Here is a 26,405-nt window from a genome sequence, read left to right on the forward strand (position 1 = left end):
GTGTTGATTGATGGTTCCAGAGGTAGAAAATCTCAGTTTTCTCAGCTATCAGAGGACAAGGCTTTCCTGCATCAGTGCCAGCTTCTTGTCTCCTTCCTCAGCCTACAGGCCAACCCGACAGAGACAATTCCTCAGTTAAGATTTTTCTTCCCAGAGATGCCTAGGTTTGTGTCAAGTTGACAAAAAATAACCAGTACACCAACAAATAAACAAAAATGACACAGGGATAGAAAAGAGAAACAAAGCAATGGCACACAGGCCTGGTTCCTTTAAGTGTTGTTAAGTTAGTAAACATTTATCCAGACCACTAGGGTAGACTATAAATGCCAGTATCAGGAAAGAGAGAAGTGGTGCCATTGTGGACTCTTCAGACATCCAACAGACACGAAGTCCTAAAAAATATTTCTACCCATAAATCTAAAATATACCAATTATCAAGTTACATCCTGGAAGAAGCAGGTAGCCAAGGAATGTCTGCAAACACCAGAGAAACTGAACTTTAAGTACAGGACCCCTCATGAGGGTTTCACTGATGAATTCTACTGGACACATACAAAGGAAGTGATGCTAATCTACAGAACTTCCAGGGTTTTCTAAACCTCAATTCACACGGCAAGACAGAGGCAGATGGGGGTCCAGAAGGAAGTGTACGTATATAATGGATCTATTATCTTCACAGTGGTAACGCCACCTCTGACATACCAAAATCTGTCAAACCACAGCTTCTGAGTACCTGTAGCCCATCATCTGTCATGGCACCCAGCTGTGGAAGCCAAGAAAGGTGGGCCCATTTCCACCTTGTCTGAAGGTCAGAGAGTTTGAGGGTTGCTCAACACGGCTGGCGAGCTAGTAGTCCCAACTCAGGAGTGACATTAGTTCTTTTAACATTAAAATAACTCATTCAAGTAGGTCCTAGCCATCCTGACAGGTGGTCAGAATATGTAAATGTCCTTTTTTCTCCTTCTTTTGTAACTCTGAGGTCACCTGGGGAGGGGCAGCCTTCAGCATAGGAGATCTAGAGCAGCTTCACCACCTAGACCACAGATGCTAATGATTTGATGTCTCAGAATGATAGAGCCATTGACTGTGTGAGTTATCTTTTGTATCATGTTAATAAAGTCTTTTGTTACCTTCTCCCCTCCCTCCCCTCACTCTCCCTCCTACACCCAGGTTACATGGGGTATAAAAGCTGTGAAAAATAACAACGGTGATTTCAGGATTTCAGTAATCACTGGAATACCCTCCCAGTTTTATTCTGTTTTCTGTCTTATTATTTTTATGTGTCTTCATGTTCTTTACTTATATTTCTAAAATTCCCATGCCCCTTCCCTGGTAAGAGATGATTTTGTCGAGGCAGGTCCTCAATACCTTACAAAGTTGATTTTGAAACCCTGGAGTGATTGATTGTGAGGCACTAGTCACTACTCTGTGCATAAGGCTCAGGGGTCCAGACAGGAGGATGGCAGCATGTGCTATAATCAATATGTATCAAGCCAGGTCCTGCTGCTCAGAGAGGCTCCTGCCATACACCAAGGGCACCTCCCTCCCCTACTGCTACAAGCTTCAAAGTAAACCCAAGATTAAGAAAAGGGAACAGGGAAACCCAGGGTGGTGAGGCTGACAGCATTTGAACAGAGATCACAAAAGTTGGCACAATGACAGTTCTCACAACACTCTGCTCACTTTAACCTCAATTCAATCTTCCCATGAGGTTACTTCCCCCCTTCAAGAAAGGGGTATCGTGAAAGAGGATACCGAGTTTGTGAGAGAGAGAGAAAGAAATGAGCCACCTGAGCTCTCTGGTTCTTATCTCATCTGTGACTTTTCACAGGGGGCCCAACCTAAGACCCATCTCTGTTGGGAGCTGTGAACCCCCAGAACCTGAATTTCTTGTAAACAACTTGTTTTCCTCTGCTCTGAGACAGCTTGTAGCTGCTCTGAGCACGAGATCCTCAGGCGTTCCTGATGGCAGGAGAGTGGTTTCTGGTGGGTTTGGCTGGGGCATGGCTATCAGTTAAGGATCCCTATATAAGCTGCCCCTGTACAATAAAGGGGGTATTTTCTGTTTCAAGAATGACTCGTGTCTCTGTCTGTAAGTCTTTGTGTGTTTCAATCTCCAGCCCCTTGCCCAGTTCACGAATTGTATAGTAGCACATAGAGCGCAGACAAGCATGGTGCGCCACGCATCTCCAGTTACCTGAATCCAGTTCCTCCTGGTCTTCAGATTCTGGAATTGAGAAGGTAATAAGCAGAACAGGGTTCTGCAAACAGCCAGGATGGCTCATGAGAGGAGAACCAAGAAACCACAAAAGCTCCAGCCCCAAACCACTGATATATGCATGCTGAGTTCATGATATAGCGGGAGCAGAGAGAACATCGTCACCAAGATGAAAATTCTTCGGGCTGAGGAATTCTCCCTCCCTCCCTCATCATCTTCCCTATGACTGTGTGGCCAATTCTTTCATACAGCAGGTCCTAGGGGGTTTTGCACTAGGCCTTCACTGCTCAAGTTAGAGCATGGGGTGAGGGTTCCTTGCCTTTCCACTGACCACTGGGCCTGAGGCATCCTAAGGAGTGGTTCTTCCTCTCATACACCCTTGTAGGGTTAGCTGAACCTTCTGATTAATGTGCCTGGCCTAGATCTTCAGGGTCTGCCTTTGTAGAACTTTTGAGGTCCACCCTTACCTGTTTGGGCTGCAGCAAGCACCCTCATCCCAGAGGACAGAGATGAGGTTCAGCTGCCAAAAGAAATAAGGAGGGGGCTCCCATCCTAGTTTTCTCCCTAGAGCTCCATCAGGGCTTAGCGTGTTCACAGACCAGGAAGTGAACCATCTGATCGCTCACTGTCCCTTATCCAGCCGGCCTCTTAGGAAACCTTAATGGACTTCCTTGGTCTTTCCTAAGCTCCTCCCTGGGAGTCAAAAGAAAAGAGCTTGTTCCTGAGATCCAAATGCCTACCTTTCCTTTGACCCACCTCCTCCCACCCCTACTCTATTATTTCCCACACTTCTACCCTTTCTCAGACACTAACCCCTTCCTCCTACCTTCTCTTTCTCCTATTGCTTTTTTTGTTTTGTGTTGTTTTTTTGTTTTTTTGAGACAGGGTTTCTCTGTAACTTTGGAGCCTGTCCTGGAACTCGCTCTTGTAGACCAGGCCTCGAACTCACAGAGATCTGCCTGCCTCTGCCTCCCGAGTGCTGGGATTAAAGCGTGCACCACCACCATCCAGCTTCTCCTATTGCTTTTTACTTTTCCACCCTGCCTTTCCCTTCTCTCTACCTTATGGCCCTCCATCCCCAGCCCTGCTCCCTGATGTGGGCATGATGGTAAGGCACTACTCTTCCTCACCAGATTGGTTCCTATGTGCTCAATCGTAAGATGCCAGGGCTTGCATGGTCTGGTCAGCTGAGCCCTGACTGGTTTGTGGGGAGGAGCTGGTAGCAGCGGCCAGGAACCAAAGAGGAATATTCGTACTCTCCCCTCATCTTGTGGTCAGGGTCATAAGAGGAGTTCGTAGCTTTATTCATCTATGTGGTTCTTTTGTGGACACAGAGGGCCACCGCTTCTAAGAGCAGCTACAAAGAGGAAGAGGAAGGTCTTTTTCTGGTCTTCAGCAAGGTTGTCCTCTATCCACAGCCCTCAACCCAAGTCAAAAGTGAGGCAGTGGGAACTTACAGATCACAAGTGCCAAGGCAGGGGATAGTCAGCTAATCCAGGCTCCTTTAAGTCCTGTGGGAGCTCTGGGAGAAGTGAGGCCTGTCATACCCTGGACCACCGGTCATTCAGGATATTCGTGCCCCAGCAAGCATCCAATAGTTCATTGGTACCCTCTTACCAGAGTTCTGGCTGGAGTTTTTTCCACCTGTTTTGACCTTTCAGTGGGGCAACCTTTCCCACCTGAAATTCTGTCAAAGCTCCTCAGGTTTGGAAAACCCAGGCCTTACGGGTTTGAGCAGTAGGCCTGCATTCTCCTCAATGATGACAATCAATCTGGCCTTACATCCCTCTGAACAAGTTGCCACACTGTTCCCCTGCGTGCAGCCTAGGTTTCTCAGGGGTATGTCTAGGTTAGTCCCCTGTAGCTCCAAAACCACTGTCTAGTATAAAAGCTTTGAGAGCAAGACTGAGATCTTAGAGGACTTCATACAGTCCTCGGGGAACATCAGCCTCAGGTGTCACGGTTCATGTGGTAACTGAGACCCAGACCCTGTCTGGACTCCATGCAAGATCAGAAGGTGGAATCTGGGGACAGAGGCTGAAACCTACATAGAGCCCTGCCAGTGTGGGCTGCAGGCAGAGGCCAAGGTCTCTTTGACCAATCTGTGCCTGAATCCAAGAAGAACCAGTCGGAGGAGGAACCAGACTTAAAGATTAAGCATGGTGGGGCATGCTTTAATCTCAGGGAAATGGACCCCTGAGAGATTTCCTAGATAGCCATTGCCTACCTCACTGCCTAAGGCCTGATATGGGCAGGAAGGGAAACACCTGTTTATAGCCTAGACCACATCTTATCACTCTAAAAGGTGGAACCAGATGAGTGACCACCACCGAGCCTGACACTTCAAAGCTGTTTTATCCCCTGCTGAGAACTTACTCTGTGCACTGAGCACTGTGAACACCCACCACTCTTATTAACCCCAGCACGGCAGCTAGGTGGGTGGCCGGACAGAGGTGCACAGTGGTCCTGTGTCTCAGGCTCAGCAGCAGCATTTGGTAGGCGACCAGGGTCCTAACACTAGTTACCTACAATAGCGGGTATGCCCCTGGTGTTTTCATGCCACCTCTAGTTCCTTCATTGCTCTTGGGTTTAGTAAAGTTGCTTTGGGGACTTTTTAGTTCAGTTGGGCAGGTCCAAAAGAAGGAAGCCTTTGGTTGTCTAGCTCTCAGGAGAAGGGGGGGACCCTAATAGTAGCATGCTACCCTAAACTTCTCTGGACCCTTATTATGAGTGCCCCTTCCTTCACACCTACCCAGTACCTCCTCTTTCCTAGTATCTAGAGAAGCAATAGAGCCAAAACAAGAAAATAAAGATCAAAACAGGAGCCAAAGAGAAGAAGCAGGTCTAACATTAACACTTGAATAATAACCTAGGTTGATGGTCCAAAAGCCATACATCATGTCTATTGGTGCTGAGTGTCCATTTCTACCTAGAAATTGCTTAGAAGTGATCACAGATTCCAAATGTCTATCCAACCCCTGACATTTTGCCTCTAAGATCCTTGGAGTGGGCAGAGTCAGTGCACTGGGGAGATTGTTCCAATACACCTGTATCTCTTCCCCAAGAGCATACTGAGGACTACTCTTCCCAAATCTCTCATACCTCCTCAGCACATCCAAAATCTTTCCTCTTTACCTTTATCTTCCCCAGCCCCAGCCCTGGAAGAGAGGATTCTTGCTCCCAAATCCTGGCCTATTACTATCCATTGTTCCCCATTTCACTTGCCAGGGTTTTCTTGGGGTCCCTCGAATCTGCTCTTAGGCCTCCTCTAAGCTATAGACTTAAATCTGTTCATGACACCCTAGTGGCCTCAACTCTCTCCACTCTTCAGATCTATCTATTCACCCCCACAACTCCACACAGGGCACTATGCCTGCTGGTAGCAAGATGGACATTGGAAAGAAGGAAGTCCTTCATTTACGCAGGGAGCAGAACTTAGAGAATTACGTTAGAAGGTTAACTGGTTAGCTACACTGGGCCAGCAGAAAATGGAACCTCAGATGGATGACAAGAAGTACCACCAAGGATATGTCAGGATGAGCTCTGCTAGACAGAAAGGCCCCAGAAGGGAGGGAAAGTGAAGCCAAGTGAGGAAAGAGAAACTGCTGAGCAGTGTGGCTACAATGGGTGTGAATACACAGACTCTGTCTACTTAGTGAGGGACAGTGAGCTGAGACAGGGCGCCCAAGGCCTCAGTAAATGTCACTGTATTCTCTCCACATAGACATACACACACAGGTATGCAAGTAGAAATCAGCACACGTACACACACACAGTCACACTCAAATACCAATATGCCTCTGGGTATTCCACCATAGTTTGGCACAGATATCCCATTTCTTTGTCTTCTTCTCCCAGCCTACAGCTCCACAACCCCAATACGACTCTCACATGGAGACTTGGAATTCTTTTTTGTTGTTGTTAATTTTGGATGTTAGCCATTTTTTTTTTCATCTTTCCTCTGATTAAACTGATGACTGCAAAGTATGTGACTCGCAAGCAGAATTCTGAAGGTGAGATTCCAGAGCTCCGGCCACGATGACCTTATCACCCAATACCTACCTACTCGGAGCTATTTTTATAAATCATTGCCTTCCCTGGTAACAGTGCACAATGGCCCACTGTTGATACTGGATTCCTCACGTTCTTCAACATCCTTCTTTCTGCTCCCACACAGGAGTACAGAGCCACCCCTACCCCCAACTCCTCACCTCCAGCATCCTCGCTAGTCTGGGCCATGTGTGCCCTGGAAAGCCCTGCCTTGAATCATGTCCTCTCACAGACCATCCATCCAAAACAACATGGTCCTCGGAGCCACATCCTCCCTAAGACCACATCCTCTCCACAGGGCCACATCGTTTTTTGAAGACTACATCCTCCCCACAGATTTGCATACCCAATCTCTGCCATGGCTACTTAACAACCTCCCATTATCGCTTGTATGCCTCCTCCTGCTTGGTGGACACTCACCTTTCAAGTCCCAGGAGTGCTAGCCAGACTCAGGGCACTTCCAAACATTCAGGACCTAAGTACCCATTGTGTACCAGGGCAATACCTCACTATAGGAACTAAGACTGTATTGCCTTCAGGACTGAAAACCTCTTTGGGAGAGTTCTATCCCAGATGCTCCGGTGGAAAGGCCGAAAGAAGGGCTCTCGGACTCCTCCCAGAAGACCAGAAGACCAGAAAAGCCCAAGAATGGCTGCCTGGTCCTTATACAGAACCCAGAGCTATGCCAAGTCTCTCTCTCTCTCTGGAAAACTCCAAGACTCTGCTCACATACTCATCCTACACACAGAGATTTGCAGCCCCATAAACCCTGGTCCCTGTACCTAAAATAACCCGTCTTCCACCCATAATGATTGGTTTAGTGTGAGGAGTGAACTGAGACAAGCCACAGAGAGCAGGCCTTCCCTCGGCACTTTCCAAGAGATCGGTCAGCAAGGAGGATCCTCGTGTTTTATAAGGTCTTTTAGGACCCTAATTAGCACAGCATTAACTAGCACAAAACAGCATAGAAGAGGCGGACAAGGAAGTGGCAACAGCCAGGCTGGAAATCTAGCCATCACTAACTCCTACTGATACACTCACTCTAGGAGCTGCTGTCCCCAAATTTACCCTGCAGAAAGACATGCGATCTGGCTGGGATCAGTTCCCACCACGCCTCAGTGGCAGCCACAGCTGCAGCTATAGCACTAATGAGGACTTCCTACCCCAACCTGTTGGACCAAAGCATCTCTAAACCCGGGCAAGTTCCCCTAGGCAATGCAGTGCAGAAGTCCTTCCTGGACGCTGGCCTTGGTTCCAGGCTCTCCCAGCAGCCAGCCTTCCTTCTTTCACAGTCCTGGGAGTTCCATACAAGTCCTCCCCAGCTGAGAAAGCACTCGAGAGCCTCATTTTGTGGGCAAAAGCTCATGCCATGGTAAACTTGTCACCACCGACTCAGAGACCTACAGCACAGGCATGTTGTTACGGGTCACTAGGAGTCAGAAGTAGGAACAAAGTCACAGTAGTCTGAACTCACGGTAATACAGACCTGATTCCTGGATCCCGATTCTTTCCCTGTTCTGGCTTCTGGAAGTACGTAAAGGCTCACAACTTTCTATCTTCCACTTGACAGAGCCCTGTGCTTGTACTAGGGCCACTAGAGGATCGAGAATAATCCCCTTCCTTGTGGACAGCTACAACTAACTGTCCTTTGCGTGCCAGGCCCAGGGTCAGGACAGGACTTCGGGGCCCTGTAAATGGAGGACAAGATTCAGAATAGAGGAGGAAACACAACCGCTAACCACTATGAAACAAAGAAATAGCAATTGCTTTTTGGAAACTCAAGTACTGATCTCAGAGCAGCAAGCAGACGAATCACTAAAAATCTAAAGAAGGCCTGTGTGCTCTCTTCCCTGGCCACTTCACATCTGTGTCCCCGAAGAAACCCATAAACAGAGGGTTAGGGAAGCAAAGCCAGTGACCACAGGTTAGCTAGAGACTAGCTACAGGGAGATGAGTGTCATCATGAGACAGACACTGGCACAATCCTGATGAACATGAAGCATGGAAGCATTTGTCTCTCCTCTTCTACGCTTTTTAATATTTAAAAAATGGTCTCAATAGCATTAATTTTATAATCATGGTGTTGGGGGAAGGTCCTAACTGCATTAAGACATCATGGCCTCACTAAGAGATTCTGAGTGGGAAATGCCCACCACACATTCCAGACCCACTTCAAAGTCTCTGCTCTGACCTAGAACACTCAGAACCTTCCAGAAGTAGGATTCATGGGTCATGGGTCAAGAACGACTCAAGCTTTTGGATACTTACCACACAACATAACTGCAGGAGTCAAGGTTTAAACCCAGGTGGCAATACTAGCAGAAGGAAGTTGGAGGCCAGAGGCATGTCTTTGCAGCGCTGGTAGACGGTGGAAACCTCTAGAAGGTGGAGTACTGGGGTAGGGCGGGAGCACCAAAGGCAGAAGCCAGGTCAGTCTGACTTGTAAGGTCAGCATTGGTATGGCCACAGCAGGTGACCTGCAGGCAGATCTGTTAGTCTGAGGCTCCAGGTTGCTGAGGCAAGCACAGCATTCCTTGTCTCTACCACAGAGGCATCACATCGGGCCACGCTTCCTGAGATAAAAACGTGATGACCAATGCTTGTGATCAATTTTAAGAGACCAAAGGGATGTACATCTTCTTAGAAAGGCTGCTGATCTGCTGATCCCAGGCAGGCAGGCAGAAGGAATGTTGATCGTGCCTATAGAAGCTAGCTCACCTACCCCAGGACTGTAGCAGTGTGGAACCCCCTCAACATGTCAGGGACACCCACACAAACAGCTTGATAATACCCCCATTCTAGTGTTCCACAGGTTGGGTAGGGCCTGCTGTACTGCTGCAGCTTGTCCCATTCAGAATCCCAAGCAGGTACCAGAGCAGGAAATGAGACCCAGGACATTTCAGGAACTAGCCAGGGGGTGGGGTCGGGTGTGTGTGCGTGTGTGTGTGTGTGTGTGTGTGTGTGTGTGTGTGTAGTACAGAGGGTGAGGACGATGCAGAAGGAGAGTTTGCTTGTCTGCCAACGAGACATAGACAGCCACTGCTGTGCTCCTTGGGCATACAGCCAGTAGGAGGAGGCTTCACAAGCATTCACAGATGCTCCCACTTCCTTTCTCTAACATGAAGCCCCAGCAGGTAAGACTAGGGAGGGAAGGGGCTGCCTGTGCAGAGGAGAATGTCCCCATATCCTGAACTCGGCAAGTCACAGCTCCCAAAGAAGCTGGGCTCTCCCAGCATGCCCGAGGAACTAGAAAGTTTCACAGATTTCTCAGAACTTGACCAGGAGGCAACAACTCCAAGAACAGGGCCTGTGAACTGAGACATGGACAAAAGATGCAACCACACATTTAAAAGAGAAAAGGAAGTAGAAGAATCATGGTGTCTGGGCTTGGTACCTATAGCAGGATACAACATAAGGCACAGGAAAGGGAGCAGGACGAGGACAGGGGACAGCGCAGGGGGCAGGACTGGGAGAGTGCGGACCCCATACAGTAGAGGGGACAGTGCAAGCAAGGAACAGAGACTGTGCAGGTAAAAGGGACAAGGGTCAGTGGGAAGAAGGAACAAGCAGGAGAGAGGATGATGCAGGAGGGGACGGTGGAGGAGAAGGAATGAGTGCAGAGGCAGAGAAATAACAAAAAAGAAGGGACAGTGAAGGGACATGGGACAAAGAGGGAGGTGGGGGCAGTGCAGGAGCAGGAAACGGTGCAGGTGGCGGGAACAAGATAAAGAGAGACAAGGAGAGAGAAACCAGTTCAGGGGAGCGAACAGTTGGGGGCCGTGTATGGAACTAGAACAAGGGACGAGGGAGAAGGGAAGAGAAAAGGGATAAGGTATGAGGGGTCTGCATGTGGCAGTCGGAGATTGTGGAAGGAGGGGTTGGAATCAGGGGCTCCTTGGAAAGCCTCCGCTGACATGGCGCAATGAAGGTGAAGGGCCCCGTCCAGGAGCGTGAGGCCTCTCCCAGTCCACAGAGGGCGCACCACTGGCCCACTGCCGCCCATGTGTGCCGCCGGGGATCCACAGCATTTTACTTAATCCATTACAGGTAAAAAAGGTGAAATTTGGGGCATGGGTGGGCCGGGACTTGAGGTTCCTACATGGCTCCCCTTCAACCTCTGGATAGTCACAGAGTAGCATTCACCTAAACACCATGGTTCCCACCTAGTACCATGCCCTTTCCCCAGCTCTGTCCCAGTACCAAGCAGCCTAGGCCATGGAAATGTTCCCACAAGGAACTGGGTATCCACCTAGACATCCCTGTTACATGTAAGGGGTTATCTATAAGCGGTGTCAGCACCTCTCAGCCTCTTGGGCCCCTCCCCAGCTCCAGTCAAGGCTCTATCAAAGAGACCATTTTTTTTCACCTGTTGGGAAGCCCAGTTCTCTCATCTTGTGCAAAGGGCCTCACTCGCAGGTATGTCAAAAGCTGAGGCCATTCACTTGAATCTAGTAAGGCTGACCCCAATCTCCTGTAGAGACAGATGGTAGCCAACACACCATTCCTGTTCTGCAGCTTCCTGTGGGCCGAGAGGAGGAACTAGGAGGGGCTCGACTGGGCATGGCTTCTGTGTGACCTAGCCCTGCTAACATAAGGTATCATAATCACCAGGCACAGCAGGGCCCAGCCCATCACAAATTGCTGCTCACGCCCTCACCCATCGGCACCTGCTTCTTGTCATGACCTGCAGACCTATACCAGGTCAAGTTGAGCTGGCACACGCTAGCGTGGTGCACACCTACACTGGCACACCAGCCTGGTGCTCACTGGCCATATCAGTCTCTCCTTGGTCTGGCCTCAGAAACCGCAAGGGAAGAAGCACCTGGTGAATAAATAAAACAATTGGGTCTGTTTACCCTTGAGGGCCACAGCTGAGGGGGAGGGGATCCCCCAACATGCCTCAAGAACTGGGAAGGACCACTGAGTTCTCAGAACTTGCACAGGAGGCAGCAACTCCCAGGAACTGATGAGGTCCCAGCCAGGACTCTAGCAGGACAGGACCTGTGAGCTGGTACACAGAGGTGAGATGCAGCCCACGCCAAACTCCCTATACTGGAGTGAAATTTTTTTTTTGTTTCTTTTTAAAGTGTGTGTGTGTGTGTGTGTGTGTGTGTGTGTGTGTGTGTGTGTGTTTCGTGCACATAAGTGCAGGTGCCTGTGGAGGCAGAAGAGGTTGCTATAACGACCACCCTGAGCTGGTGTTATAGACAATTGCCAGCCACCCAACATGAATGCTGGAACCAAACAGGTCCTTTGTAGGAGTAGCAAGTGCTCTTAACCACTGAGGATCTCTCCAGCCCCGAGGATGAGTATCCCTCCTCCAGATTTGATGTTCACTGTAGCCTCTGACTGTGACCTAGTTGAAAATGGAGTCATAATCATGTGAGGATGAGGTCATCAGGGTGGGCCCTAAACCGATGACCTGCATCCTCTGAAGACAGAAATTAGATGCAGAAACATACAAAGCAGTCCTGTGGCGGAAAGCAACACCAGAGTAAAATGGTCAAGGCCAAGGATGCCTGGAGTCACCAGAAGCTAAAATGCCCCTCCTGGAATCTCCAGTGGAAATGTGGTCCTGCTCATGCCCACTCTGGCTTCCAGGATTGTACAAATTAAAGCCTGATGTTTTAGCCTCAATTTGTGGAGATTTTTTTTTTTACCACAGAAAAAAACTCACACCCTCTGAAGAAACGTGGCCATTAAGTAGGCTAGGTCCCTTGGTATCCCAAGATTTGTTCTGTGCATTGGGGAAACCTAGAGTCAAAGGACAAGTACTGGAAAATGTGTGGACAGATGCAGAAGGTGGCCTGGTAGGAGCAGGGGAGGAGCATGTGCCTAAAGCTAGGCAGCACCATGCAGAATTGTCATGGGAGAAAGAGGTCTTGGGATAGCAGTGCCACAGCTGAGCAGAGAACCTTCAGTGCAGGGACCCATCTGATGGGATTAGATGGATACAGCAGTGTGCTCAGATCCGGTCTTGATTCTCTGGAATGGAAGAAGCCTACAGTCTAGGACAGTTCCCAACTGCAGAGATGGTCTTTAAAAATCAGGAACAAAATGAAAAGAAAATAAAAAAAGTATTTGTTCCATACATTTCTATCACAAGGATAACCAGGGTGAGTGGTAACCATGGAAACCCCCCAGCCATCACTGCGCACCAAACCTAGCTCCCACCAGCCCAAATGCAATGGCTGAAGTTAACTTTCTAAAAAACACCATTAAATGGGCACACCAAAGGCATCTTCAGACACAAGAGCTTGTTTGCTATGTACATTTCTTTTTTACAAAAAATAATAACTTAGTTTGAAGTTTACAGCATTTCCAATGGGTCAGGGCATCCTTGACTGAGACCCAATGGGTCAGAGCAGCATGTACCTCCCCAGCTTGAGCACCAGGCTGGGCCCATGCCACCACCCTGAAGACTCGCACCTGAGGACACAAACCGTGGCGTACCATTTCACCCTGCAGGTCACTCCATCTCGATCTCACATGGGTTTGTGCCCCTCTCCTCTGCATTCCTGTACATCCTTTGAAAGTCACTAAAGCGTGGGGCACACCCAAGCTGTGCCTCCCCAAAGTGCACATGTCCGGTGAAGAGGAATTCTCCATGCCCTGGCCGGACACCACACTCCAGCAGTGTCGTGACACGGCCCAGCCAGTGGCCACTGCCCTCGGGAGCTGGCTGGAAGACCCTGCTCTTCTGCCGGTGGAGCCTGCTCACCCGCAGGGAGATGACGGAAGCTTGCTGCTCTGGCACATGCGTGACATCCTGGATGAAGCCTTGGACAACTGCAGAGGAAGGAGACAGAGGTCAGCAGATCTAAAGGGCACTGTCAACAATGGCAGGCACATATAGCACATGTCAACCTGGGCATGTCCTGGGCTATCAAAGATATTAGAATCTGGACCTGAACCCACTGTCAGCCTTTGGAAAGCTCAGTCCATGATACTGACAGTGTCGGACAAAGGTATTCCACTGAGCACCAGCTAAATACCACATGCTCTTCAGGTAAAAACAAAAAATGTAAGCAAAATGCTCCTCGGTTCTGGGTCCTATCAGGTTTCACAGCGCAGCTCACAGGACAAGAGTGATGTGAGGAGAAGGGACAGGGAATGACTTGTTTTGGGAGGTTGGTTAGGGCCTAGAAAGTAGAGAAACAAAGAGTCAAGATCCCACCCAGTGATAGTTCCTGGTTTTTGAATAAGAGTTTGAGTAGGGCCAGCTGGGCCTGAGCTTAGGGTAGCCACTATTATGGCAGCAGTTTAGCAAGGACCATGACCAAGAAGAGCACTGTGCAAACATCCCTGACCCCAGAAAGGTCTCCAAAACCCCAACCACCTGGACGCAGAATGGGCAGAGCTCTGAGCTAGGGCTGGCACAGGCACACACCAGACTGCTCTCTGAACTCTGTTCCCAGAGACAGAGAACTTCTGAAAAGTTACTGGGAACCTATGGACTCCCAGAGTCTCCAGGAGGTTGTGAGCTGGTTTGCACAATGAGAACACACTGACACACCTAGATTGCAAACCAAAGCTCTGCCAGCATGCATGGTGTGCAGACTTCGCTTAGTGCACACAGTGCACTGCTCCCTGTGAGTCCAGGGTGAGGCCAGGTTGGGCAGCTTCAGCACCACCCCCCAACACACACACACACACACACACACACACACACACGAATCATTGCTGACTGGGGAAAGCCCTCAGACCCTGGAAAGACAACTACAGGATAGACTTACCAAAGTCACTGGTACAGATGGCAAGGAGGACCTCAGTGTCACTGCATGGCCGGCACGGGGCTGGGGAGGAAAGAACAGGGTGGATGATACAACCCAGACAACGCTGGTTAGTCATCGACCCTCCCAAGCCCTGACACGGCAGAAGATAAAAGGCCTGCTTCCCTGCCCTACATCTGAGGACTTCGGTTAGAATGAGACAAAGTCAAGGTGAAACTTCTGACCACTCTAACTCTACCCTGAGGTGATCAGCAAAGCAGGAAGCACAAGAACAACTTCTCTCAAGCCAGACACCAATTCCAAGTGATCACTTGGTGGTCCTGGCTCATGCTGTAGCCAAAATAACATGAGCCCAGACAAAGGAGTCCCATGCCACTCCTGTGTTGAGATTGTTGATGTAGTTCCAAATAAGCAACAACTCTACTCATTTAAAAACAAAACAAAATTGTTATTAAATGACTATCACAATGCAAAATACCCCCAGCTGAACTAAAACCATGTGCCTATACCACCCAACCAAGGTACCCTCCCCCAGTTTCCACATCCACATCCTAAAATGACACAGGCATCCTACTGGAAAGCAGACTCCCTACGGCAGTATGATGCCCTCCTCCCCAGATCATAGCCCCAGTGGAGAATCTCACTCAGTCCATCTTCCCCAGGCATTTCCTACAAGAACCAAGGCTAAGAGTCTGCAAAGGGGGTGCTAATGTGAGTTGGGGGTGAATGGAGAAATCTGTCTGCTGTGGGTATGGAGTCTCGGGTTGGGGCCATCAGTTTAACCCTACCCTAGGCCTCACCCGAGATTTGGGACAAGTTACCTATCAAAGCCCATCAAACCGAGTCCTCCTCACAGAACTCGGGCTTGAAGCACTCAAAACCTGGGGTCTGACATCTTACAGAGAGCCCAGAGATACAGACACTTTTAGAATGAGCTACCCCACGGGTAGATTACTTACACAGCCCAGTTCTCCAGAGATAGCCCTCTCCTGCCCTTTGCACCACTTCCCTTGGTGTGGAACAGAAACTGTGGCTCAGCAGCTTTTCCACAGAGCACTCAGAGTGGATTCAGGAAGATGGAAGCTTGCTATTTGCTGTGAATTATGTCTCAAGACTTCGTGCTCTGTTTCCTGCTTGGGGCCAAGTTCTCCAAATAAACAGAAACCCTGAGGTATGAAATCTCAGTAGATAAATTTCCCTGGGGCCATTCCCTTGCAAAGACTTTGGGGCAGCCATTGTCTTAGGAGAGCTTGGTCCTGAAGAAACTCCTGCTATCCACACGCCTGGAGGCCACACAGCCTGACCCAGAGCGCTGGTGACTTGGCCCCAGGGGAACCAAGACAACACTCGTGTGGGCGGAGGGCAAGCAGACCAAGTGTTTCCAGGCCAACAGGAGTTCAGAGAAGCTTTATGAGGTTCTGAAAGAGTAAGCCTGCGACAGAGCCTTAGGGTTTACAGTGTCCCAGCCAAGCAGGGCTCTCTGTGGACCCTTGGGCTGGGTGTGTCTGGGGCCCTATCCTTTGGTCCTACCCCAGAAAGGGGGGCGGGGCGGGGTGCCTCCCAGCCTCAGCACTTGCTGACTCACCCACCCACTCACCTGCCAGCACTTTGGCTTCTATTTAGTTATCAGAAAAGGGAGAAGCCGCAGAACAAGTACAACCTGTTGGCATCAGCGTAGCCCATCAGAAAATCAAGCACTACCACCTCCACATGAGCTTTACAGCCCGGACACTTCGCCGAGGAGACCTGGATACAGCCAGACTCCTGGAAGCTGAGGTTTGCTGGTCCCTTGGATGTCCACCCTCAACCCTAGTTGGCTTGCAGCTCCTTTCCTTCCTGGAATATTTGCTGGGGTCATCATAGTCCCCAGCACTGGGGGTTACCTGACCACCAACTCTGAAGCTGCTGAGGTGTGTGGTTTCTGTAGCATCCTATTCATTCTCATACTAACTAGGAACCAGTGGTTCATACTGGTGTGGGCAGACATGGGTTGGTCTGATCTGGAGCACAGACAGGGCCTGAGCACAGGAGTACTCCTGCAGTACAGGAGACCTCAGTGCCTAACATTTTGGGCAACATTAGATTCAGAGTACAATGCTCTGTGAAGTACCCTGTTTGGCCCAGACCAGTGTCCACAGGCAGGTATTGACCCTGGTGACCAAGCCTATCTGAGGGTCCCCTTCAGGATAGAGGGCAGCAGAGGCTAGGGAAAGGGTTGAAAGTTGGAGGCAGGAGTCCCCAGAAGCTACCCTAAAACAACTCAGAGTTGAGAGTTGCCTAAGTTGAACCAGGGCAGCAACTTGCAGTGGAAAGGCACTGAGGGGCAGGGACCCTAGGCCTGGGGATGTAGCCTAAAACAAGTCCATGAGTTTTCCTTCTCTGTGAATCACAGGGCTCAGACCTCAGGTGCTAGCTTCAGAGAACATGTAGAAACCATCCATCCCCTTCAGTTGTGCTTGCCGTGGCTCACAGCTCCTTGCAGGAGATGCTCCTTTGTCAGGCTAGTCAGCCTGCAGACCTGTACCAGCCTCCACGAGCCGGTGCCATGAGCTAGCTAGCAGCCCACCTGGAGGCACCCCTGTTCTAATTCTGAGCTTCACTTTTGCAGAAACTCAAAGTGGATGACAAAGACCTCCACTTATTAAACGATCAAGTTCATAGCAGCTGTAAACTGTGCTGGCCGCAGACGCCGGCATCACATTTCCTGGGAGCCACTTTGGAAACCAGGCAGGAAAGTGCATCAAAGAAATCAAATGAGGATAAAGAAAAAGAATCTAAGGGAGCCTCCTGAGGACACCTGAAGAGTCAGGCGAGGGCTCAGTCTGGGTATAGCTGCCAAAAGCGGAGGAAAGCAGGGAGAGCAAACACAGGCAAGAATTGCTGGGTGCTAGAAAAGTCTGCAGACCTAAGGAGGACAGCCAGGACGACACGTACAGTTCCAAAGCAAAAATCTTTCAGGTCCCTAGTACACTTTGTGGCAGATGGTAGGTGCTGTGATTTAACAGGCGCAGAGCAGCAAGACTGGGAGATGAGGTCTAGGCTCCTTCACTGATCACCACCACCAGGTTCCACCAGAAGGATGGAGACCCAGGGGTTCTCTGAACCCTTCATCCTAGCAAGGAAGTCAATGGAGACAACACCCTTCTTTATCCAGGGTTGGGAGAGGGTTAAGACTCAAAATAATTACAGTGGCCTGAGAAATCACCAAGGCAGGAGCCGACCAGAGGAACATGCCTTTTGTTCTTCGACTTCCAGGACACAATGCTTCGTTCCACTTCAAGACCATCGCTGGGCATGGTGGCGCACGCCTTTAATCCCAGCACTCGGGAGGCAGAGGCAAGTGGATCTCTGTAAATTCAAGGACAGCCTGGTCTATGGAGCGAGTTCCAGGACAGCCAAAGTTACATAATAAAGAGACCCTGTCTCAACAAAACAAACAAAAAAGACAAGGCCATCAACCCTTACACTGCCAGGGCCAAGCCCTCATTCTGAGGCTACCAAAGGTGCGTGGGCAGTGGGGCTCCATATAGCTTCTCAAGCCTATGAGCAACAAACAAATCAGGATTTAGAAAGAATAGGCAGACATGCTCAGAAGTGGCAGGCTCACCCTGTGAGCGCTGTGAGCCAGTAACATCAATGGCAATGAGAAGTGTCCTGCTGTCCACCTCTTCAGCTGTGTGTCCAAAATGCCCCTGTTAGCACCAACCCCCTCACTCGGCCTCTCCACAGCAATGGCCTATGTCATGAGCCTGCCAGGACGGAATGAAACGAGAACCCACACAAACTGTACCTGTTCCCTGGACCAGACAAACCCCACAGTCACTTCTCTCACATAGCTGAGCCAAGGGAGGTCAGCCTCCAGATGGAGTTTTATCTGCAGTCAGACGTGGGGCCTTTAGTATTCTGCCAGATTTCCCTAAGGGTCAGAGGTAGTGCCACTGCCCAGATATCCTGAGCAAGGCCACAAGGGCAGCAGATACAGGGCAAGCAGCCAAATCCAGCATCCCAGATGCTGGGGTCACCCCTCCTAGGACCTATCTGTGCCCCTGGAACAGCACTGTACCCCACTGCCCTGGTCTTTTCTGTTTTGATGCAGTCACAAGTCAACTACACAATCCTAGTGGACAAATACTACAAACGCTCTGGTAGAACTACCCTAGAGCAGTGACAGGTCCCCTCTGTTCTGGCTGGGGAGCAAGGCGCACGTGCACACGTACAGGTTTCCACACCGTTGCACACTCACACAGTCTCTCATGCACGCCGATCTGGGTTCCAGCCCACGGCATCACTATTCTCTCGAGTCAGCACAAATGAAGTTGATTCATCTAAGAGCTTGTCAGCCTCTGGCACAACCATCCAGGTCAGGTGCATTCTTTCTTCTCTGACTGATACTGCATTAACGCTGCTTACATCTTAGTTCTGAAACCACACCAAGGCCAGAGCAGAAGAGGGAAAGACTGCCACTGGCCATAGAGACCTCGGGGGCTGCCCCAATCTGAGCAGGGCAATGGCCAGCACTAATATTCCACATTACATACCCATTCCTTAGGCACAAATAGCCCATGATCCCCACTCCCCAACCAAGCCAAATGTCCAGGTTGAGACCATCTTAACCCTGAGACTTAGGTAGTGCTCCTGGGAAGGGTGGCACCCAGCTCTAGGTAATACAGGTGTCTATGACTGTTTTCGGGCAATCCTAGGGATGGGCCAGAGCTAATAGCCACCTTAGTCTGAGACCCTGTCCTGAGTTCTGATAGTCACTGTGTAGTAACTGGCACTGGCAAGGTATGGAAAGTCACTCAGGTTTGATTTCAGACATCCAGGGCCAAGCAGGTGTATGTTCTAGGATGGCGAGGGAACCCTGAGGCTCAAACACAGCAAAGTCCTAGGCACAGGAATAGCACGACATTTTAACTGTTTGACTGCCTTGTGTGAGATCCGGTGGCCTGAGAGGTGCAACGAGAACCGAATACAGCACTACAGCTACACACCTATGCCATGGCTACTGCCTTCCCGAAACCCCGGGAGAAGCCGAGGCCACTCAACTGACCCCCACAGGTCTCCTTCCCTTAGCCTTCAAGTGCGGACATTGAAGCAGCAAGCAGTAAGGATCAGAGAGGAGAGAGGGCAGCTCTTAGGATCTATCAGTCACTCTCATTTATGACCAAAGAAATAAGACTCTGATGGAGAGACCTGCCTTTCCCTAACGTAGGGTTCTGATGCTGGCATCTCTCTACTACCCACCCACAAAGCCACACAATCCTTGATGCAATTTGCCTTACATACAGAAAAACATCTGCTTGAGTCAAAACAAAGCAAAAAACAAAACCAAAGCCAAGCCCAGAGCTTCAGTTATTAGGCAGACATATCTCCTCATCTGGCATTCACCTGGTCTGGGAGAAATGCGTACCAGAACCTCATCATCAGTCACGAAGCTGACCCTGCATTGGTTCCTGAGGCTGCTATTCTGTCCCTGTGGGGAGCACCTCCCAGGCTCATCTACCTCCATCCCTAGCAGGCACCTCAGCTCTGTGCAGGAGCCTCTCCATTAGGTTCCTGGCTCTATCTTGTGGAGATGGAGCTTATGTGATTTTCTCAATCCTGATTAATATCCATTCACAAAAGCCTCTGGGATATCACAGCTTTATACCATTCTGTTCTCCACCCAAAACTATTTCAAGGTTATGGCAGACACTAAAAACCCGAGCCAGAGCCGGGCAGTGGTAGTGCATGCCTTTAATCCCAGCCCTCGGGAGGCAGAGGCAGGTGGATCTCTGGGAGTTCGAGGCCAGCCTGGTCTACAAGAGCTAGTTCGAGGACAGGCACCAAAGCTACAGAGAAACCCTGTCTCGAAAAACAAAAAAAATAAATAAATAAAAACCCTAGCCAGTTTGTAGAAGTCCCATCCCCCATCTCAAATGAGTTGTAAAGGGTCCTTTAGGGATCAGACCATACGCCATTCTCAGGGAACCACCTCACTTCCGTCATGTCAGAATCTCCAGAAGTCTTCTTAAAGGGGTTCTTGGCTGAAAAGAAGGCATTAATTTTAAGGTTCGTTACTCTTTGACCCTGCAGTCCCTTAGTACGACAAAGGGCTCTTGGGACAAGCATGCTACATTGAAGCCATAGACACGGGAATGTTTCACAGAGGTGAATAAAGGAGAGGGAAGGAAAAAAAAATCAGAGTAACTATGCAAACCTCCACTGTTACCTGAGAAAAGGCAGACAGACTAATGATTAGTTAACCCATGCTAGCCCTGAACAGGGTACTTACCAGACAGTACATGCAGGTCCAGTCCCCTCTGCCCACTCATCAGCTCATACTGGAAGCCTGTGGTCCTCCTGCTGATGTCCTGCTGGGGTGTGGCCTCCACAAAGAGACCACCCTGTTCTAGGTTGAAGCATTGCACCTGGCCAGGTTCACCACCAATGTCCCGTACCAACAGTCTCAGTTCTCCAGTTTTTTCCAAATAAATATTGGCCCCAGAGGAGTCCCTGAAAGGCTTGATGCACACAGTGAGGTTCCTGGCAGGTGAGAAGGTGTTGGGCCGCAGGTTAACGATGAGCGCCCCAGTTGGGTACATCCACTCCACGGAGCCGGCCGAGCAGCGCAGGTAGACCTGCTCCACCTCCTTGCTGTGTGCTTCTCGGGTCAGCCCACTGTGGGAAGAGGGGACAGAGTCAGGCAACCTCACGGCAAAGATTCCCATTGCATTAACCCACATACAAGTCTCACTCAGGGGTCATTCACACTCACCTGACGTGTTCAGGTACCCACCGCTCTTAGCTTCCACTGAACCTACTCCAAGAGCCAAGCGGAGTCAGGTCAAAACTCTGATGGTACAAGCCATGCTGGCTCCCCAGACCCTAGCTACTCCCCATACTACACCACAGGGCACCAGAGTCTTAGCTGGTTCCCTAGCTAAGGAAATGGCACCAGGAAGTTATAGCAAGGATGCTCTAGGTTTTCCAAAACAAGGAAGAAAGCAGACCAGCAGGACCACTGCATCAGCTAAGGCTTCAAATCAGTCAAGGGAGTGGAAGATAAGGATAAACCTTGCATGCAGAGATGCCATGCATGTACTACATATGTAATCACATACTCCGGAGAGCAACTTACAAACCAGCTGGGGAGTTAGGCACAGGAAATAAGAAATTTCGATTTTCCTTAAGTCAGTAATCTGACCATTTTTTTAGTCATTTTCAAACCTGAATTGTCATATCACCAGTCATATTTTAAGAAAATAAACCCAAGGGCCATTTAAGCACGGTTCATTATAAGGGAACATCCCTGGGGTAGGAGTTGGGGAGAAGTCTAAGGACAAGAGGACCTTTGGATGGGCAAAGTCGTACGGTTCCTAAAGGAATAATCTGGCCCCACAAACGCCAAAAGAAAGGAGACATGTAGTATGCAACACCCTCGGGAGGCAGTGCTGTTTTCAAAAAAATCGAAGCTGCTGAAAATGTAGTAGTTTCTCCTGCACAGACTAAAAAGCAAAAGTCAGCCTGTTGCTAAGGTTACATCATAACCACAAGTGGTCTTGGAAAGAAACCAGCGACTTCAGCTAAGAGTTCTATTACACGAGTTTGGTTCTGATCAGATCTCAGACAGGTTCACCCACATTCTTGGGATTTTTATGCAAAATAAAAAAGGTTCTGTCCAGAACCTAGACTGAGTGAGTTACCAGAAGCCCTTCCTGCAGGGAGAAAATGCATAACACATGCCATACCTTTACTGCTCGTGACTCATGCTTCCGGCACCCAAAACCTCATTTTGTATATAAGGACTGCAGGAGTCTAGGACTCTAAGTCACCCCGCAGACCACATCAGAGAGAAGCATTGTGGGTGAACCCCTCCTGACCTGCTTCCCACCCCCCACACAGCCCTGGGCCAGGCAACAGCCAGCAGTACCATGACATCCATGTGGAACAAACTTAGAAGTTACAGTCAATAAAACTCACACAAGTTCATCCGACACCTATGTAGGAATTTGGGCATAATTATAGCGCGAAAATTGGACTAAATGGCGGGTAGCTGACACACGTGGCTGAAACCTAATTGCTGTGTTTCTTTCCTCTCCTGTCTCCAGCATCAAGGGACAGCTGACACTTGCACCGGGCCAGTCACAAACCTCAACTCTCTTCCATAGAAAGCACCTAGCAGTGGAGGCCTCACTACAGAGGCTCTGTGAGCCTCAGATCACTGAGCCCCAGGGAAGCAGAAGTGGATAAAGAGGAAGACTATCCTCCATCCAGAACACAGGAGGGCAGAAGGAACCCAAGGGAACAAGGGGCCAGCCCACAATGCCCAGATTAGAGGTTGCCACCCCAGCCGCCACACGCATTGTGTTGGCCACTGCATTCCACTTAATTGGAAAGAACATGAAGGCAGGGTACCCACAGAAACAAGGTACCTGTTAGCTCACCTCTACTCAGGTCTCACTAGCTAAGGGAAGGACTAAGTGTCCATCCCAGGCCAAGCGAGAGTCTTCCCTCATACTCCTAAAAATATTAAGGTTAACAAGAGAGATTTCACATCAAAACTAGTGCCATGTGCATAATCCATTTAGAGAAGCAGGAATCAAAGTAAAGGGACCCTCAGCCTAGGACCAGACAGAGATCTATGAAGAAGTCACGACCAGCCATGCAGGTTCCCACGGGAACACCTAATACCCTAAATTTCCATTTCCAATATCCAGCATCATAAACAAAAGTACATCCAAAATGCCCATTGATCAACAGGACTTTATCTTCTTCATGAGATGTAGATGATGCACCAGCTACACAAAATAAAGCAGTCACGTTCCACTGCTGCTATTAAAGCTGCGATACAGACAGAGCTGATCCTAGTCTATACCACAGAGTTGACAAGGCTGATCCGATCGCAGATTGAACTGCATGGATGGTGTGCATGGGTGCGTGTGTGCCCCCCAAGGAACAACGCAACGTCTTTTACCCTGGCACAGGCTGGACAAGCACTATACCGTCAAGCCATATCACCAGAACAATGTTTTGTTTTATTTCTCCCAGCGAGGGTCACCACCCAATGAATACCCATCTGAGCAGCCCTGTGAGACAAACTGTAAATTCCAAGTTGGTACGAGGACTCGCTGAGGTGAGCAGGGTTTGCTCAGGTGCATTGCTCATACTGGGACAAGACAAGGGTCTCTAGAAAGGTTTTAGGTTCAAGTGAAACCTAAAGACTCTGCTGCCAGGTTCGGCCTTTCATTTCCCACCGTGCAAGGCAGCCCAGGCGTAACCACACCTGCCATGCGCCTGCTGGTAACAGTGGGAAAGTTCACGGTCCACCTTTATGGCACCAGCTAATAAACAGAGAAAGGGATTTCAAAATTTCCAATTTGATTTCTTGGAAACACCCACAGCCTACATGAGTTAAACGGAGTGGCCAGCGCTATGGACAGCAACTCCCTTTCTATCAGAGGCCAGGATTCGACATTTTGAGGCTTGGTCTACCCAGTGGTTTGTTCTAGACTACTTGGCGAAAAAAGGCATAAACACTGTGGAGTCGCAAACACGCTGGCATGCTGGGCAGTGAAGTGGGGACAATGGCTGTAACACAAGGGACTCTTAAGTGTTCTCCCAATCCCACATATCTACCTACAACTGTGTGACTCTTACGTGTTCTCCCAATCCCACATAACTACCTACAACCACCAGGTACCTTCAGCTGTCCTCTGCCAGGCTGTGCCTTGGAAAAGAGGCCCTCAAAGGAATCCCAAAATAGAAAAGAGTTTGTGGGGATGGGGAGGAAACATAAGTGTGACCAGTTACTGGACACTTCCCACAGCTAACACACACTTGGAGGCCCTTAGCCTGGCTCTGAAGGTGGGCAGGGGAGAGAGGGAATCCAAGAGGACAGGGAGCCAGCTCACAATGCCCAGACATGAGTTTGAGAGTTGCCATCCCAGCAGTCACATGAATCATGTGGTCATCTGGTTCCACTTAATTGGAAGGACCGATGTGAGAGTGGCCGGCAGAAATAAGGTGTCTTGGTTTATCTCTGCTCAGTCCCTCACCACAGATGCCTGGGCTCAGGAGAAGGTGGTCTTTCAGGCACACAGTCTTCTGGGAACCTGGAAGAAAACCAAGTGTCTGGAAACCCCATTCAAAGGCAGGAGTTCGGTTTCTGGTTTTGGTCTGTTGGAACAAGGCACCCCAAGACCTGAAGCTAGCTAGAGTCCACTGATTCAGCAGTGCAGGCTGTGAGCAGAGAACTAATTAACATCGGGAAAAGGGCAGCCCCATAAGAGCTCAACATCACAGGCTCATGGCCAGCCCTGTGACGGCGCCAGCATTCCCGAGGCCAGTCCTCCCCCAGACCCTATCTGCCCTTGTCTGCCCAGCTTCTACTAACTCCCTGCTCTTGCCGGACAGAAGGGATTTCTACTGGAGAGAGAGAGCTAAAACTCCCTGAAAGGAGATGCGGAGCTCTCTGGAGGCAGCGCTCAGCAGGAGTCATTATGAGGGTTGACTGAGGTCTCCGTGGTTTCCTCGGAAAGTTAGGCACTGTTAAGTGTACAAGATAACTATGGGTGTCCTGCTTACGCAGAGCCTGGGCACCGCTCAACATCCAGGATGCCTTAGAAAACCCTCTTCACCAAAATCACCCATCACACATACTGCCCGCATGAACCCTCTACACTGTTGTCTGTGCATCCGACCAGACCGTGTACCGTCACCGGCCTGCGCAGGCGCCCTGCCCATGGTATGAGCCACACCAGACCCCTGCTGCTGACCCCAGCCCACGTTTTCATCGGAGACCCGCATCTGCGCAGCGCGCTGGGCAAACCGCTGAATTGGCAACTTGCAGTGTATAAAACTGGCTCTGCAAAGACAGGGGGCCGGCCGCTGCGCCTGGCGCGCCCTCAGTGTCCAGGGCAGGCACCCCGCCCGCGCACACTTGTGACTTGCGCTCCTTTCCACACGTCACACTTCAGTTAAAACAACAACAGAAAGTCTTCGGCTGTCACCGTTGCTGGGGACCAGAGGGGAGGTGTCACGGGAACCCCGCGTCCGCCTGCCAAGGGCGGCTTGACCTTCACCGAGCGGGCGCGGGGCTCTACCCTACTGCATTTCGTCCGCAGACAGGTGTCGACCCGGTCTCGTTGTCCCACAGACGCGACTGGTGCTGAGGTCTATACAGGTCGCGTTTGGCTCCGTGCTCTCCGCGCCACAGCTGTCCCTCTCGATGTGCACAGGACCAAACCTTCACCAGGAGTCAGAAATCCCAACCGATGGAGCCCGGAACCCTAAGCCGGCGGAGCTAAGGAAACCCACTATGGCAGAGATACGCGCACGGATAGTGGGCGTCACCGAGACGCGACCCCAAAGCAGCCAACTCTTTTGTTCTGAAACCAGGGCTAGGGCGGGGGGTCACCGAACTTGGCCAGCACCGCGGCCCCTACCCTGCCGCCTCCAGCAGCTCTGCATCTCGCAGCCGAGGGCTCTGAGCCAGGTCCAAGCAATCCACGCTGGAATCGCCGGCAAGACTCACCTCCCCTTCCAGCTGCACAGGTCACTGGAGTACTGCGCGCTCGCGCCGCCCAGCAGCAGTAGCAGCAGCAGCAGCAGCGGCGACGGCGGCGGCAGCAGCGGCAGCAGCGGGGGCGGGCCGGGCCCAGAGCCGGGGGACCGAGGCCACTGTTGCCCCGCTCGCCTCCGGGCAGCCCACGCCGCACCCCGCATGCTGTGGCCGGGTCTGCGTCCGGCGCGCGCCGGCACCCACTTAGTAGACTCTAGAGCCAGTGCGGCCGGCCGCGTGGTTCTGCGTGCCGGTTGATCACGTCGCGCGTCCGCAGCCCATCCCTGCTCGCCCCTGGCCGCCCACCACAGGAGCCGCCGGAGCCGTCCAAGCTGCAACCAAAGAAGCGCGCCGGCAGCCGCTAGAACCTCTGAGCTGGCAAGTTCCAGGCCCCCGGTCTGGCTCAGCTGGGGGGCGGAACCGCGAAGCCGCCCCGCCCTCGTCCGAGCTCCGCCCCCGCCTGGCCTTCGGCCGGAGCTAGCAGTTCCGCCCAGCGTGCCAGCTCACAGACCAGCGTCCTGCCTGCTCCGGCTGGAACGCCCTGGTATCACGCAGCACATACACAATGGTCAGCATCTCGCGGCACAGGACATGGGAAAGTGTACCTCGGAGTGGGACGAACGAAGACGCTGCAGAGAGGGGTGCTCTCGAAGGACTGGAATATGGTCCGGGAGGAGGACTAGGGCTGGAGCTCAGAAGCTGTAGGAGTAAAGAAACCTGAGACTCTGCCAGAAGCTAGACTGCATCCTTGTGGCCTTGAGGAGTGCAGTAGGGGCTCATTGTCGGTAACGCTCACACCTTACCAGGAGTGGTTTTGTGGACTTCCTGACACCCTCCCTTAACCCTCCCTGAACTCAAAATT

General features: G+C 50.7%; 1 protein-coding gene across 1 annotated transcript; it reads right to left on the reverse strand.

The window, feature by feature from the left end:
* Positions 1–12,510: 12,510 nt before the first annotated feature.
* LOC121444047 (meteorin-like protein) lies at positions 12,511–25,952 on the reverse strand. Its single transcript, XM_041645782.1, has 4 exons — positions 25,517–25,952; positions 20,276–20,661; positions 14,005–14,064; positions 12,511–13,057 (listed from the first exon to the last, which is right to left on the reverse strand). Exons 1-4 carry the CDS (start codon positions 25,705–25,707, stop codon positions 12,738–12,740), a joined length of 957 nt encoding a protein of 318 aa, XP_041501716.1. The 5' UTR covers positions 25,708–25,952; the 3' UTR covers positions 12,511–12,737.
* Between the last annotated feature and the right edge of the window lie 453 nt (positions 25,953–26,405).

Source organism: Microtus oregoni, unplaced genomic scaffold (assembly GCF_018167655.1).
Source record: "Microtus oregoni isolate MIOR12 unplaced genomic scaffold, Mior012 000117F_ref0000505, whole genome shotgun sequence".
In the NCBI taxonomy this organism is placed as follows: domain Eukaryota; kingdom Metazoa; phylum Chordata; class Mammalia; order Rodentia; family Cricetidae; genus Microtus; species Microtus oregoni.